Raw genomic sequence first — 17,163 nt, 5'->3', positions numbered from 1 at the left:
TCAAAGCCAAACATTAACACGTTCAGACATACTCTGAACACCCCTTGCCCCCACCCACATGGTGTTCCTCCCAAACTACCTTTGATACCCTGCTCACTTTGCATATACAAACTGCCTTCCACGGTCTCAACATCTTAACGGAACTCTAAACAAATACTCCAGAACTTGACTCCCTTCTCTTCGGTCTCATGGTCCCCTTCGAGGCCGCTCACATCACTGAAACATCTCACTTTCAACTGACTCTGCTGGCCTTTTATAGCCCTCCCCTTCCCGCTGCCTAGAATCTTCTATCCGCATTGATTATCTGAGTCTGCTATTCCCCCCCCCCCACCCATGCCAATCTGTTTCTGAGCTATCCGCTACAGACTGTGGCTTCCCTTGCAAGCCTTCATAAGGGCCTCTAGCCCTGCCCACTTTACAGCCCCCCATCTTGTCCATGCGTTCACTATTTGTGGGTCTTCCATTTGGTTCCTGAATGGGGGAAACCTATTATACTCTCATTGGTTAACCGTTCTGGGCATCCTGTTGCAGCCTGGTTCTTGACTGTTGGGTGCAGGCTATTTGTGGTATTTGTAGTTGTTGTCTGTATGGTGCGGCTTCCCAGGAACTATTACCCATCCCATATGTCTGTGGCATTCTGGTCTCTGTATTCTCTTGAGAACCACCTGGAAGAGAAGAGACACCAGGCCAGGATAGAGGCTGAAAGGCATTGGGGCAGCAGAAGGGGCACCTCCACTCATACCTGCAGAGCCAGCAACAGGTGCACCCTCAACTTCCGCCAGTCCCCAACCCACACCATCCCCGTTGAAGAGGTCATACCCATGAACCTCTCACATTAGTAAACGCTATTGATAATCTTTGATGTACCATGACATTCAGCAGTACGCACACACATTCCAGGTGAGGGCAGAGAATAGTGCTCTCCCCACTGCGCTCGCAAAAACGAAAGTGACAATTTATTCTGAATGTTGCCCTTGTTCGTTTGGTGGACATTTCAAATGTGGCTAATTCAGGCAAGCGGCTCCTGCAATGGGGGCATCTCTTGCCCCCATCCTCGTACAAGTCAAGCACCATTGGCTTCTTTAGTTTCCCAAAATCCCCTTTGGCATTACATGGATGGAAAATGTAACTGGTACGCTGGGTTGGATGCTTAAATTTCATCTAGACTCCAAATTGTACCAGAGCATAGCTATTCAGAGACCGGCCCTTGGATAAAGATACAGTGTTGCAATGTCATACCATGCTAGACTCTAGAGAAAACCTTTTTAAAATATTATTTATGATAGGGTATTTATTGAGCGCTGACCTTGCTTTGGGAAACAACCAAGCCCTTGACAAGTCATAGGAGGGGCTGCCCTACAGATGAGGCGAGTATCGGCCACTTTTACTCCCTAAAAATAGTGAAAGACTTCCAGAAAATAAAAATGGGGAGTACAAATAATCCCAACAAAAAATATGAAATTGACACCTGCATTTCTCCATGGATGTGTTTGGAACAGTAGTGTACGTTATACCACAGGAAGAAACTACTATGATTAGTGCCTGATCATAAGTAAACATGTATATTTCAATGTGCATGAATAACTAGGTGCAAATGAATCATTATCACAAAAACCATTTCAGTTTTCCAGTTAAAACATGTGTTTACTGGCTTATAAAATATTCCCATTGGTAACTGGACTTACATTTTTACTCCCTAAAAAATAATTGTACTCCCATTTCAAAATCTTATCTGGAGCACTGGGAGGAGGTACACAGCGAGGGAAGCGGATCTCATGGGGTCACTTCAAGGGAATCGGGAGCTGACAGCTCGAGAGAGAAAGGGTGGGCAATTAGGCAGCAAGGAATCTAAAAGCAAACAGGTGGGGGTGGAACGTCCGGTCTCAGATTAGATGGGGAGTGCAGGTTTTTGATGTTCATATAAAGAACTGCATGCTGTTTCAAATATGTTTTATTTACTATGCAGTATATGCATAAGTAGTTTGCACATGACTCTTATATTTCCTGAATAACCTATATCTAGGGCGGTATAGTGGGACCTATCGAAAATACTACATGCATTAAGAGAGTGTTACATTTGTTTGTGTGCCCCCTGTTTGCTGTCTTACCAAGTACGTTTTAAACAATATGTAAAATAGGAGGCAAGTACAAAGAGGGCTTCTATCACCTTATGATTCATCTGAGTGCAGGGTGGCTATAGTGAGGGTTTGCAAAATCAGCAGGTATAATGAAGTCTTAAAATGTATACATTTGGGTTGGCTGTTCTGATTAATATGAGCAGTCAGTTTCATTGTATTTCCGAAGTACACTGCAAGTTGACAGTTTTAGTTTTATTAGCCCATGCAAAGGAGGCATTCTACATTGCTTTTCAAATGGCTTAGATGAATTATTAATTTAGTATTTTCTTAAGGGCGCGGTATCTCTTCCTTGGGATTACCTCCCTGTTGCCAAGACTCGTCCTTGGCACTTAAGGGGTTAATGAAACAGAAAACGTTAGAAGGCATTGAATGGCGAATTAACAAAATTCATCAAAAAAGGACCTGGCACTGGGGGTCGGGGGACCCATGGCAGTTAAAATTAAATGATGTGGAACATATTTTTAGCATGTTTTGATAATGTGGCAAATACTAACATATGCAATGTATGAAGACCAATTGAACACGATAGAACCTCTCCGATGTATCTCACTGTGGTACGAGGTCACTTACATCATTTTTTGAATATTTGTGTTCTGTTGGGGAAGGATATTATTTTGTAAACCGGTGAAATGACCATGTGAGTTGTAGCATGAAAAACTGTAATGTTGCCAACGATAAAGAATCCATGCTACTTAGTTGTTTGTGCCACCCTGGGTTTTACATTACAAGTATGGCTGAGGCCTCGGATGTCTGCTATAGCCAACTCCTGGTGAACATTGTTAAGTAACGGTGTCGTTTTTGTTTATTACATTTTGTCTATGGTGGTGCACTTTGAAATATGATTAGGTGGGGGTACATTTACCCATGAATTAATAAATGAGCCCTTATCACAGCTGCATGCTTGTTATAAACGTCAAGCTACCCTCTTTCTCTATTGGATGCTTGTCTGGTGAAACGATCTGAGGTATTCAATTACCTCACAAGGGGATTCAGAGACTCTTTGACAGGGTCTTGAGCTTAAAACAGTTGAAATACCAATAGTCAACATTAATCGGAATAAAATGAGAGTCCAATACAAATGTACCTTTTTATAGACAGACAATCCCGGTTTCCTCTAGAATAGTTGGGGCTAATGTGATGGTTAATCGTTGCCAATTTATGGACCTTGATTAGGAGCAGTGGATGTAATGGAAAGGGGACTTCAGGGAAATGGGAATTTTATTTGAACTAACTGGGCATTCCTCATCCAACATATTTAAAAATATAGCGTGATTGAGAAACTTATACAAATATTTTTGTTCAAGGAGCAGGTTATACTCCACGATGCCTCTGCGTGTTTCTCCGAAGATGAGTGGACGCTTTTGCAGAATTGGGAGAAGGAACTTTACAAGAATGTGATGAAGGAAATTGACCAAGCTTTGAGGTCACTAGGTAAAGTTACTCTGTCTTTACCATCTACTATACATAATTTCATGTTTTATCTCTGTGCCAAATTGCTTTGCCATCCAAAGTGATATAATAATGGGTATTTAATTATCAAATTAAGAAATGCTGCCTGGATGCACAGCGGACAAGTATGTGTTGCATCTTGGAAGCAATGCTGGAAAATTATGTGGCCTACAAAGCACATTACAAATGGCAGCTGTGTTACCACATGCTCAAATTTGTTTTTATTCCTGCCACTCTACCACCCACAGTGGTACTGCATTAAGCACGTGTTTCTAAATGAATCAGGTAAATGTTTTGTTCGTGCTGCCGTTCACCACATCATTCTCCTTCATGCTGCTTGGTTCCTTAATTTGCCTGTGGGTAAGTCATACACCTAATTGAGAAGCATTATGCGTGGCATCACTGATGTACCGTGGATACCTTCACCAGCGCTATCCATAGTGTCAACATACACAATGACAATGGGGTTGTCTGTTATGTCTCATGCATAAATAGTATCAATCTTATGACCTCAGGTCATTGTTTTGATCGGTTGTATGAGAAGTATTTTCTTCTTGAAGAGTGATCCCTTATCTGTGCTTGCGTTTCTCTGTTCATGTGCATTGTGCTCTTGTCCACCTTAGTTTCTTTTCAGAGGCTAACAGTCAGTTATTAATTTAAAGGCATGGTCTAGTAAAAATGTTTATTGTCCCTACGGGTCGGCCATGTTTTTTTAAGCCTAAGTGGCTTGATTTTAGAAAACCTTCCTATGGACCTTACCCGAGTTTTCGTCCATTAAACGCACGCGAAAACATGCACCAGGGAGCTGCCATTTTCTGATAATCCTATCTTTTCCCCGATCGCCCTGGCTGACCTGCTTTTGCGGCACTAAATCAATTCCCCCGCCCCTGAGCCTGTCATCAGCAGACTCGTACCGCCCATTTCCCAACTCTAAAGCACGTCTTGTGTCAACATTCGCTGCGCTTCAGCTAATGACGTGTCGCCATGGAAATGGCAGGACGCCTCTTTCCTCAATAAGTATAAACAGACCGTTTCACAACACACAGCAGCAGATTTTCGGTTCCATTCCTCTCTCTGTGTTACTTTGAGTATTCTGTGACTCGTTTCAGTGCTCTGGTAAGCTACCTTCGCCACTTGTAGCCCGTGTGAACAGATACCAGTACCACTGCTATAAATTATTTTAGTTTGTTTAACACACAATGACTACAATAATGCCCTACATGTACGAGCCCGAGTATACCGAGGAGGAACTACTGGAAAGGGAAGCATGCGAAAACGATGGGGATTCGGACTGCAGTTGGCAGGACAAATCAACAGATGAAGAGCCTGGGCCTAGTCGAATGGACGGCGTCTCCACCTGGTGCACATGCAATCGGTGCGAGCTAATGCCAACTGAGGACGAGAACTGCTGCTGCCGAGAAAACTCGGGATGCCTGGCCTACATTTCGGAAGGCGACCCACGACCGCAATGCATCACCGAGCTGCCAGACTTCAGGGCAGCCTGCCTCACACGGGCTGTGTTGAGAATAATGATGGTGATTATGCACGAACTTCGCGCAACTGTTCGTCCTCGTAATCCGAGTAACGAGTACGTATACTCTGCTTGTCATGCCACTCCTATTTCATGTTCTTCTACTATATCCAAAATTACATTTACATATCATTGTAACGCATGTAAGTCGTTCAATAGTGTGCATTGTCTAGATAGCATTTGTCCGTGCAGAATGCCATTAGTTATAAGAATTGTCATTGACAACAAACGTTTATTAAACTTATCTTGGTCATTTAAAAACAGTTTGTTTCATTCCTTTTCACAGGTGGTACAGGCTGGTGGCCTATCGTTCCTTTACATGGTGGCTCCACGGGAGGCTTGGACACCGCGTTCGAAGAGTGATACCCGCCTGTGCCGTTCGTGCCATTAGAGAAACGTTCCCGAGTGACAGCGGTCAGTACAGGGGATTTTCTCTCGCTGTGCTGCAACCTGACCTGTATAATCTTTAAAGTCTTGTATTTTTGTGTCATGAAAATAAGATACAAAATAAAACACCACATATATTTTAACAACGGTTGTTTCGATTTTTTAAATGAATCAAGTGTGTCTCCATTCAAGGATGGACGTCAGACATCTGTGCTCCAAATGGGTAAAGGTCTGGTCGCTGTGAAGCAGGGTGGTCACTATGTATCTAAGCTAACATAACATATTCTCGATAATGCCTGCACTAAATAACACTTGTTCAAAGTCTTTCAGTGGGTTATGTCTCTATAAAAGTCACACATATGTCTATACTAACAATTACCATTGGATTATACAGGCCTTAGGGTCTTGACCACTATAATACACCGGTTGAAGTGTGGGTCTGTGCTCACAAGAATCTCCGGTATGTGGCATTTGTTATTGATAAGCAACGATATACTGATATAAAGGTGGTTCGCGCCAGTGGATGCGCGGTGGCATGGGGGGGGCTGTCAGGGGCACGAAAGGCCAAGGTGCCAAACTACATGTACACTTCAAAAAGTATCCCACGCCAAGGGGCCATCGGTCACATGGCCTCCTCAGACCCGTGTCTCCAGCCAGGCCTCCCCTCGAAGCAGGCCGCCCCCCTGCAATCCACATAAGTGTGTCTTCATTCAGCAGTCTTCCTGTGCCTTATCTGCACGCCCCAGGCCCATCCATCCCACCCCCCTGTATCAAAGGCGGTTCGCGCCGGTGGATGCGCGCTGGCATGGGGGGCTGTCAGGGGCGCGAAAGGCCAAGGTGCCAAACTACATGTGCACTTCAAAAGGTGTCCCACGCCAACGGGCCATCGGTCACATGGCCTCCTCAGACCTGTGTCTCCAGCCAGGCCTCCCCTTGAAGCAGGCCGCCCCACTGCAATCCACATAAGTGTTTCTCCATTCAGCAGTCTTCCTGTGCCTTATCTGCACGCCCCAGGCCCATCCATCCCACCCCCCTGTATCAAAGGCGGTTCGCGCCGGTGGATGCGCGCTGGCATGGGGGGCTGTCAGGGGCCCGAAAGGCCAAGGTGCCAAACTACATGTACACTTCAAAAGGTGTCCCACGCCAAGGGGCCATCGGTCACATGGCCTCCTCAGACCCCGTGTCTCCAGCCAGGCCTCCCCTTGAAGCAGGCCGCCCCCCTGCAATCCACGTAAGTGTGTCTCCATTCAGCAGTCTTCCTGTGCCTTATCTGCACGCCCCAGGCCCATCCATCCCACCCCCCTGTATCAAAGGCGGTTCGCGCCGGTGGATGCGCGCTGGCATGGGGGGCTGTCGGGTGCGCAAAAGGCCAAGGTGCCAAACTACATGTACACTTCAAAATGTGTCCCACGCCAAGGGGCCATCGGTCACATGGCCTCCTCAGACCCCGTTTCTCCAGCCAGGCCTCCCCTTGAAGCAGGCCACCCCCCTGCAATCCTGCAATCCACATAAGTGTGTCTCCATTCAGCAGTCTTCCTGTGCCTTATCTGCACACCCCAGGCCCAATCATCCCACCCCCCTGTATCAAAGGCGGTTCGCGCCGGTGGATGCGCGCTGGCATGGGGGGCTGTCGAGGGCGCGAAAGGCCAAGGTGCCAAACTACATGTACACTTCAAAAGGTGTCCCACGGCAAGGGGCCATCGGTCACATGGCCTCCTCAGACCCCGTGTCTCCAGCCAGGCCTCCCCTTGAAGCAGGCCGCCCCCCTGCAATCCATATAAGTGTGTCTCCATTCAGCAGTCTTCCTGTGCCTTATCTGCATGCCCCAGGCCCATCCATCCCACCCCCCTGTATCAAAGGCGGTTCGCGCCGGTGGATGCGCGCTGGCATGGGGGGCTGTCGGGGGCGCGAAAGGCCAAGGTGCCAAACTACATGTACACTTCAAAAGGTGTCCCACGCGAAGGGGCCATCGGTCACATGGCCTCCTCAGACCCCATGTCTCCAGCCAGGCCTCCCCTTGAAGCAGGCCGCCCCCCTAAGACCACGACATACATACGTCATTCATTCACAAACACACCCCTGTTTCTAATACTTTATAAACCACTTGATATGTCTCATGAGAACATCTTTGTGCTTTGCAAGTCAACTCCTGAACGTGTTACCTGGCAACCACTGAGATCTACGCTAATCTGCTCGTCGTCGTGCTATCCGTGAACTTCTGTGACCGCTTAGAGCAAACCCATCAGTGTGCTACCTGTGGCCACCCACCTATTCTCCTGCAACATACTGCTCTGCTTGCTGAATCCAACTGTTTGTTGGTCAAGGTAAGGCCATGTATCCTAGTCATATTTCGCAGATCTTTAAATTTCTATCTATTTGCGAGTTGAGTACACAATAGTGCTAGGTTCATTGGTCTCATTGCTATTGACTTGAGTTTCCATTGCTATGCTATCAATAGATCTATTTATTTTCATCTGTGTCTATTGTCATCGAATTGCACCCTTCGGGGGTCCAGTCTATAATGTAAGCATGTTTCCTTCTTGTGCAATACAGAACATCCAAGGGATGAGTCACATGTTCAGTTTTTAGTCACATCATTTATACATTTCTGCAACTTATGCAAATACTAAGCCGCACATAATGAACTGGTATAGTTCCGGCGACCAAAACAAACCTTGCATTGATCATTGTATGATTCATTTACTTTTGTATCAAATCTTTATTCTTGAAGATTGTATAATAATGTCGATATTTACTTGTCAGATTTATCAACAATGCCTGCCTGTTCGATTAGCGGTTGCCCTTCAAAGACCCATGCGAAATCTGAAGGCACTACAATGCATGTATTCCCGAAAACTGTTGATCGAATAAGAGAATGGGTCAGACATTGCGGATATCCACTGGATGAGCTGGAAAGTAGAGTCCAACAAGTCTTACAGGACAAGAGGGGTGATCGATACCGCATCTGCAGCCGGCACTTTTCCTTGGAAATGTACACAACATCTTGGGTAACAAAGAAGAATAAACGGCGAACGACACGGAAATTGCTCAAACGCTTTTCCCACTCTATTCGTCCACATTCCGCCACCTGTGAGTCAAGTGTTCGGATTTAGCTTTAGGCCTTGCGGTAGTGTGTAGGTATCCGAACGGATTAATTGATATTGTAGGTGTTCTATCCCTTGTAAAAATTTCGATATTGATATGAGTGTATAGTTTTTTGAATAATGACATTTACCAATATATTCTTTTTCGATTTCATAACCCACAAACGCAATGTGTATATATATGGGAACAGGGAGCATTTTAGAAGTATTCTGTACCCTTACATGGCTATTTTTAATATTGGCATTTCATTATCAATCATTAATTTACCTTTACAACTTCTTGACTATCCCTTGAATCTGAAGCAAGAACGTTCTACATCCTTGACGTGGTCGCAGTTATCAACCACTTCTAGCGCGTATCAGGTAATCTTACTAGGCTAATCCGCTACAGACCTGTTTTATGCATGTCAAGTAATATTTTTATTTTATCGTGTAATCATTTTACCGAATGTTTGGTTAGTGCTTTCCAGTTGATATACACCTTAGTTATCGTCCACTGGTGTTTGTTTTCAGTTATAATTAGTGTTATCCATACTAATGCAAGTACTGTCTTTCAGGAAGATGCTGAAGCGTCCCCAACATCTACAACATTTCTAGATGTTCAACAGCTGGAGGTATGGATACTGATAGCTCCATCGAGCGTCATCATCAGAGCTGGAATACTTGTCGTTTGATTGTTCTACACAATGTTTCATTCGTGGTTAGCCGTTGATATGTACCTGTACTGTCGACCCCAGGTGTGTGTTATGTTTTCACTATTGTAATCCTCACTAATGCAAGTACTATGTTTCAGGCAGTTGATGGAGTGTCAACCCCTACACTTGATGCAGAGCCTGACATTCAAGTAATTCCAGGGGAAGTGGAAGCGGGACCATGCGTATACAAATCGGCGCAACAGCTTTCGGAAGAGCGCACTACATTTGCAACATCCATAGATATTCTTCAGCAGCACGAGGTATGGATAATGACAGCTCCATCATGCGTGATCATATAACGTGATTCCATTTGCTATACTTTCTTCCCTATTAACGCAAGTGCTGTGTTTCAGGGAGACGACGGAGCTTCCACCACAATCACAACATCTCATTTAGATGATGCAGATGTAAAGGAATCGTTGAAATAAGTTGATGAAATGTGATCATATTTGGATTTTCCTTGATTCTTTTGGACAATGCATCATTTGTGGTTATCTCTTTATATGTACCTGTGCCATCGACCCCAAGTGTGTGTTGTGTTTCCAATATTGAAAAGCATACTAATGCAAGTACTGTGTTTCAGGGAGATGCGGATGCCTCCTCTCCAATACAACCATTCATGGCAGTCCATGCAGAGCCAAAGGTATGGATACTGACAGTTCCATCGAAATAAATCATCACTGGTCGAATACTTGTCGTTTGATTGTTGCACACAAGGTTTAAATCGTGTTTGGCTATTGAGATGTACCTGTGTGTTCGTCCTCACGTGTGTTTTATGCTAACAATATTTTGATACATAGTAATGAAAGTACTATGTTTCAGGGAGACGATGGAGCCTCATTCCGTGCTGTCTATGCGGATACAGAAAATATAGTCGTTGCAGCGCAAGAGGAAGGGAGGACATGCGGAAACGAATCAGAGCTACAGCGTGCAGATGTTGAAGGTCGAGTCAAAAAAGTTGCAAAGAAAAAAAACAAAAAAAGGTTAGTTACAAACAGTTCATAACTTTAAAAAAATGTTTGTGCTGGGGACTATTTTATGTTTTTTTCCAGTCAATTCTACTACACTCCATCTTGTGTTTAAACTGAACATCTCTCCTCCAGTTACCCGTGGGTGTCAGAACTATACACACACAGACAGTGAAGCGAATGAGAGATGTGGCTTGCCAGACCGTGCACACTATGGAGGAACTATTAATTGAGGCGAGGCATGTTCAGGCTCGAGATGCTCATGTCCAATGACCAGAACATGAATTAACTGTGTTTGGAGACTACAGCAAAGTTGCATTGGACCATAGCTACAGTGCGACCGGACCACCACAAGAAGATGTTATTGAATGTATTGAAGATAGCTCTGACGTAGTTGCAGATCAATTTACACAATCTACACCCGCCAAAAATTTGCCGCCAAAAAACGTGTCGACATTGTTGTGTTCTCCCATCAATGTTGAAGTAATAGATGTCGAAATGACATAGAATGAACCAGCCGCAGCATCCATAGACGCATCAGAACTTGATATCAGCGATATTACTTTCCAATGTGTTGAAATCTCCACAACGTCACAGGCCGAAACAACGTTGACGCAGGATGACAGTCTAATGAAAGAGAGCAAATACATTGTATTCTACAGTTGTTTGATGGAAATTATAAGTATGCTGAAATGTGTGCATTCCATTAGAGGGAAAGTATGTGGGAAGCCATTGATTAATGTGACTCGTCAAATAAAAGGCAGTAACGTCAAAATAAATGCCGCCTGTAGATTAAATCATAGGTTCTCATGGTCTGCACAACCGATGCTGGGGAAACTGCCAGCAGGCAATCTACTCTGTGCAGCTGCATCACTTTTTAGTGGCTCCAGTTTTAGAATGTTAGAGGCTTTCTTTCAGTTTGTGGGACTCCATTTCATTTCTAAAGCGCTGTACTACATATACCAACGTGATTATCTGTTTCCGGCCATTAGTGATGCTTGGAAAATTGAACAATTGTCTCTAGCAAGTACATTCGAAGGCAAACGATTCAGGCTAGCCGGCGATGGACAGTGCGACAGCCCTGGATTTTCTGCCAAGTACTGAACGTACCACTATAAGGACATGGATAATAAGACAATTGTGAGTTCGGTGGTCATGCAGGTAACACAATGTACATCGTCAGTGGCCATGGAGAAACTAGGATTTATAAAATCAGTGGAATATCTACAATCAAGGGGAATGCACATCGACCTCATAGCCACGGATAGACACGTTTCAATTGCCAAGACAATGAGAGAGCAGTTCCCACATATTAAACATCAATTTGACGTATGGCATCTTGCTAAATCAATCAATAAGAAAATCTCGGCTGCAGGGAAAAAAAAAGGTTTTGAAAGTATTTTGCAGTAGTCACATTCTATCACCAACCATCTTTGGTGGAGCTCAAAAACTTGTGAGGGGTCAGTGGAAATACTACTTGAAAAATGGCGGTCACTGATGCACCACTGTACCAACGTTCACCGCTGGACAGCAAATGAACATTTCCACCTATGTGAACATGGCCCTTTGTCCCCAGAGGAGGCGCTGTAAAGACCGGTAGGGGGTGTCTGTACTTCTGCTCTCTATATGGTAGAGGAGAGGCACAGGAGACCCCAGCCAAGATTCTCTAATACGGTAGCAATGGACGAGCAATCAAGGCCTAGCTTCTCAGGAGGTGATGCAGGCTGGTTCTTAAGTACAGTGTATTCCCCAAGCCCCCACAAAGGAATGTCCACACACTGTATTACTGAAAACACAGTCTTTATATAATTAATTCAAAGGTTATGTACACTTATTACAATAACGCACCTTGTGCTCAGGAAAATCAATAATGGTAAATATCTACAATTCTAAAGTGATACCACTAATATTAGACCTCATTAAAGTGCCTCCACAATACTGTCAAAATGTCACACAGATCAATAAGAAGGAAACCAGCAATAGAGAGAGGAGAGATAACAGAGGGTTGAAACAATAGGCAGAAGACTGGCCCCTACCACTGGACACAGTTCTGTGTGGAGATCCCCCCACCTGGGCAACCTGTAAAATAAAGAGATCTAACACAAGCCCAGTCCATATGTTGTTCAATAGTCTTATTCTCTCCTACAATGTTTTTACCCCCCCAATGTACCTGGTGGAGTCGAGTCCTTCGAAGAGGCGTCGACGGATCCTTCTTGAGCGACCCCCTTTCAAGCGGGAGTCACGGATCGTCGAGAGGCGTCGAGAAACGTCGAAGAACTCGGGGTTTGGCGACGGGGAATCGACGGCCCTTCTTGAATGCCTTCCCTTTCAAGCGGGAGGCACGGGGCGTCGAACGTCCGTCGACAAACGAGGCAGAACGATGTCGAAGAGGCGGCAGCTTCGTCCGAGCGGTGCTCGTCGGCGTCGGGGCGTCGGTGTCCTGCAAGGCGGAGGTGTGCGGGGCACCTCGATGACGATAGTTCTGGACCGCAAAGATTGTAGAGACGGGAGCCCAGCAAGGGTGTCGGGTCGCCCGAGTCTTTGAGGTCGTTGGGTGGCGGGAAACCCACCGGCAGGTTTCTCCTCGGCGCGTTGGTCGTCCTCGAATTTCTCCGGCAGGATAAGCGGTCGACGATGCGGTCGAGAGAGTCCTTCGATTGAATGTTCTTAGGCAAAGGAGCGGACAGCTCCGGTCGTCGGCGGCACGGCGTCAAGTGGTTCCCGCGGCTGGGCAACACAACTTCGACGGGCCTCCAGCGGTTACACAAACCTGCGAACCCTGGTCGACGGCAATGGACTTCGACGGCGTCGATGTCCGGGTGCTTCACTTCGATCTCCTAGGCGGTCCCGTCTCGGGTCAACAGCCTTTCGATGGTCTGTCTTCCAGGGCGCTTCGGCAAAGATGGAGCGGTGCTCGATGGTCCCTCGGAGCACGGGAAGAGGGCGCCTTACAAGGTCCTCTCTCGGGTCAGTCGTCGATGATTTCGACAGCCTTCGGATCGGTCGAAGCAAATGCCACAGCAAGTCTTCTTCTTCCAGCTGGACGTCGAGGATCAGCAGTTCCAGTTACTCTTAGAGTGGAGACTCAGCTCCAGGATGCTTCTGAACGTTCCTGAACCTTCTGAACAGTGGTGAGAGGTCCCCAGATATACTATTCTGTCTCTCATCCACACTGCTGGCACACACACAGCAGCCAATCACACAGAAGGGCATTCATGCAGTCAGTCAGCCAATCAGGCACACAGTGCACTCAGGCCACACTCCTCCCTTTCAGACACTCACAACAAGGAATGTGGATTGGGACAAGTACCCAGCCATTCGACACTACACACTGCATTCAGGCCAGTTTCGGGCAGGGCTGTCTCAGTCTTTGTCTCACATGCCAGAAACCAGACAACCACAACAAGGAGTGTATATTGGTCACACACTCCATTCACCCAGGTCCCACCCACAGGAGGTACCCATAACATACAGTCACTGGGAAGGCTCCAGTCAGTCTAGCTGGGCCTTCACAACAACACCATATATGGAACTTCCACCCAACAGCCAGTCAGGGGGAAGGGACAGAGTCAGGGCTTCCCAGGACTTTGGGAAAAACAAGATAACAGGCAATAGAAAGCAAGCGGCCACAGGGGCCATCTTGTTTCCTATCAGGAATCAACTGATTCCAATGGCAGGGCCTGGGTATCCCAAAATGGAGGACACCCAGAGCACCTGTCAAATTCAGCATGGAGCTGCCACCAGCCCATACCCTGCTCTGTGGGCCACCCACAGGTGCCCAAAAACATACACTAGGGGCACAGGGTTGTACCCCTACCCATGGGTGCCATAAGGGTATCCCATGGGTCTGTTCACCAAACCAAAAGAGAGAGCTGCACTGCCTAGGAGTCCCAACTAGACTCCTGGGCAGAAAACATGACACAACACACGGTAAAAACAGAAAAAGGACAAGGATTCAGAGGCCCTGACCCTCAGATGCATTTCCAGCATCACAGTGGCCCCCCCAGACTGAGGTGGAGGGTGTCTAATCTCCCACGGGATAGACACCCTCATCCAGACGGTCAACATACCTTCTGGAAAGGCCATCTGCATTATCGTGACTCTTCCCTGGTCTGTGCTCTATGGTGAAGTCTAGCCCTTGCAGGCTAATGGACCACCTGTGCAATTTCGGATTCTCACCCTTCATCTGCATAAGCCACTTCAGGGGCTTATGATCTGTTTGGACCTTGAAGGTAGACCCCGTAAGGTAGGGCCTAAAACGCCTAAGGCTCCAAACTATGCTAAAACACTCCTTTTCAACAGTAGCCCACCTAAGTTCTCTACCCTTGAGTTGTCTACTGATGAATATGATAGGATGTTCTCTCCCTTTGTCATCTAACTGGGACAAGACAGCTCCAATTCCGGTGTCGCAGGCATCCGTCTGGACGATAAAGGGTCGGCTGTAGTCAGGCGCACACAACACAGGTGCCCTACACAGACTTTCTTTCAAGCCATCAAAGGCCCTCTGACAGTCTTCGGTCCAATTAACCTTCCTAGGCTGTTTGGGTGAAGTTAGAGCTGTCAGGGGTGCAGCTATGGTTCCATAGTCTGCCATGAAATTGCGATAGTACCCAGTGAGGCCCAAAAAGGCTCTCACCTGGGTTTGAGTAGTGGGAGTCTCCCAGTTCTGTACATCCTGTACTTTACTGGAGAGAGGTTGGATTTGACCCCCTCCTACCTCATGACCAAGATAGGTAACTTTCCCCTGAGCTATCTGGCACTTGGTGGCCTTGATAGTGAGGTTAGCCCTTTTCAAGGCCTGCAACACCTTACCCAGATGTGTCAAATGCTCTCCCCAGGTGGAACTGTAGACGGCAATGTCGTCTAAGTAAGCCACACAAAAGGCTTCCAGCCCACTGAGCGCATGGTTGACCAATCTCTGGAAGGTGGCAGGGGCATTCTTCAACCCAAAAGGCATGACCCTAAACTGGTAGAGTCCCTCAGGTGTTGAGAAAGCCGTCTTTTCCTTGGCATGGTCCGTCAGAGCTATTTGCCAATAGCCTGAGGTAAGGTCAAAGGTGCTCACAAATTTGGCAGCACCTATGGTGTCCACGAGCTCATCAGCCCTGGGCAATGGGTGCGCGTCAGTTTTGGTGACGGCATTGACTCCTCGGTAGTCCACACAGAACCTCCAATCCTTGGTACCCGCCTGGGAACTTGCCTTGGGGACAAGGACCACTGGACTGGACCAGGGACTGGTTGAGGGTTCAATAACACCCAGATCCAACATCTTGGCGACCTCAGCCTGGATGTGGTTTTTGACTGTATCTGACATACGATAGCACCTGCTTTTGACAGGCACACTGTCACCAGTGTCAATTTCGTGCTTACACCACGGTGTAAGGCCCGGTGTCAGTGAAAACAGAGAGGCATACTGCAGGAGCAAAGCCCTGCAGGCCCTCTGCTGCTCTGTTGTCAAATCTGGAGAGAGACGTACTCCCTCCACTGAGCCATCCTGAGGGTTGCTATGCAGCAAATCAGGAAGGGGCTCACTCTCATCCTCTTCTTGCCCTGAAGCTAGCAAGAGACATGAGACCTCTGCTCGCCTGTGGAAAGGCTTGAGCCTGTTGACATGGAATACCTGGGGGGCTACCCCAGAGGCTCCCATGTCAACCAGATAATTGACTTCGCCCATCTTGGAGATGATCCTGAAGGGTCCAGTCCACTTGTCTGCCAAAGCTCTAGGCTTGGTAGGCTCCATCACAAGGATTTCCTGTCCCGGAGTCCAATCCACTTGCGAAGCTTTAAGGTCATGCCAGTACTTATTCAATTCCTGGCTGGCCTTGAGATTTGCTGTTGCCTGACCCATCATTTGTGTCATCCTCCGCCTGAGGCCTAACACATAGTCCCCCACTTGCTTGGCGGGACCTGGAGGGGTGGCTTCCAAGCCTTCTCGGATCAAGGCGAGGGGCCCCCTCACGGGATGTCCAAAGAGTAACTCAAAGGGGCTGAAACCAACACCCTCTTGAGGTACCTCCCTGTAAGCAAACAGCAGGCATGGCAGGAGGAGATCCCATTTCCTCCTTAGGGGTTCTTCCAAAGCCCCTAGCATGCCCTTGAGAGTTTTATTAAATCTCTCAACCAGACCATTGGTCTGGGGGTGGTAAGAGGTGGAGAACTTGTAGGTTACCCCGCACTCTTTCCACATAGTTTTCATGTAACTAGACATGAAGTTGGATCCTCGGTCAGAGACAACCTCCTTGGGGAATCCAACACGGGTGAAAATGCCCAGGAGAGCCCTGGCAACCACCTTGGCAGTAACAGTCCGAAGGGGTATTGCCTCAGGGTACCTGGTGGCATGATCTACCAAGACCAGGATGAACCGATGTCCACCTGAAGTGGGAGGGTCAAGGGGACCGACTATGTCGATGCCCACCCTCTCAAATGGTGTGCCAACCACTGGTAACGGCTGCAGTGGGGCAATGACCCTGCCTCCAGTCTTGCCAGACAACTGACAAGTGGGGCAGGTCCTGCAGTGGGACTCCACCTCTACTCCCATCCGTGGCCAGTAGAAATGGGCAGAGAGCCTCTGCTTAGTCTTCTTGGTCCCAAGATGACCAGCCAAGGGCACCTCATGCGCCAACTGCAGAAGGAAGGGCCTGTAAACCTGGGGTACCACCAACCTCTTGCGGGCACCAGGTTCAGGCTTAGTGGGCTCACTAACAAGGAGCTCACCCTCCCAATAAATCCGGAAATTCCTAGGCACTTCTCCTTGTGCCTGGGACAGGGCCTGTTTCCTCAGACCCTCGAGAGAGTGGCACTCTCTCTGTCCCTTACAGAAGTCCGCCCGGTAGGGTCCCCCTTCAGCTAACAAGCATTGAAGGTCGGGATGATCCTCCGGGTGGAGAACCT

General features: G+C 47.3%; 1 protein-coding gene across 6 annotated transcripts in view; it reads left to right on the top strand.

Moving 5' to 3' along the window:
* The window catches only part of LOC138521157 (zinc finger protein 614-like), a 291,989-nt gene that overhangs the window by 32,295 nt on the left and 242,531 nt on the right, over nucleotides 1-17,163 (top strand). For 5 of the 6 annotated variants that reach the window (XM_069633739.1, XM_069633743.1, XM_069633742.1 and 2 more), the window contains exon 2: nucleotides 3,443-3,569. In XM_069633739.1, coding sequence (XP_069489840.1) covers nucleotides 3,443-3,569 — 127 coding nt within the window. The remainder of the gene's footprint in view (nucleotides 1-3,442; nucleotides 3,570-17,163) is intronic. The other variant, XM_069633738.1, reaches the window with a different exon arrangement.

The sequence above is a fragment of the Ambystoma mexicanum genome, chromosome 13, assembly GCF_040938575.1.
Source record: "Ambystoma mexicanum isolate Mex_15411 chromosome 13, UKY_AmexF1_1, whole genome shotgun sequence".
Lineage (NCBI taxonomy): Eukaryota > Metazoa > Chordata > Amphibia > Caudata > Ambystomatidae > Ambystoma > Ambystoma mexicanum.
Note: the sequence above shows the minus strand (reverse complement) of the source record. Positions and strands in the feature narration are given on the sequence as shown.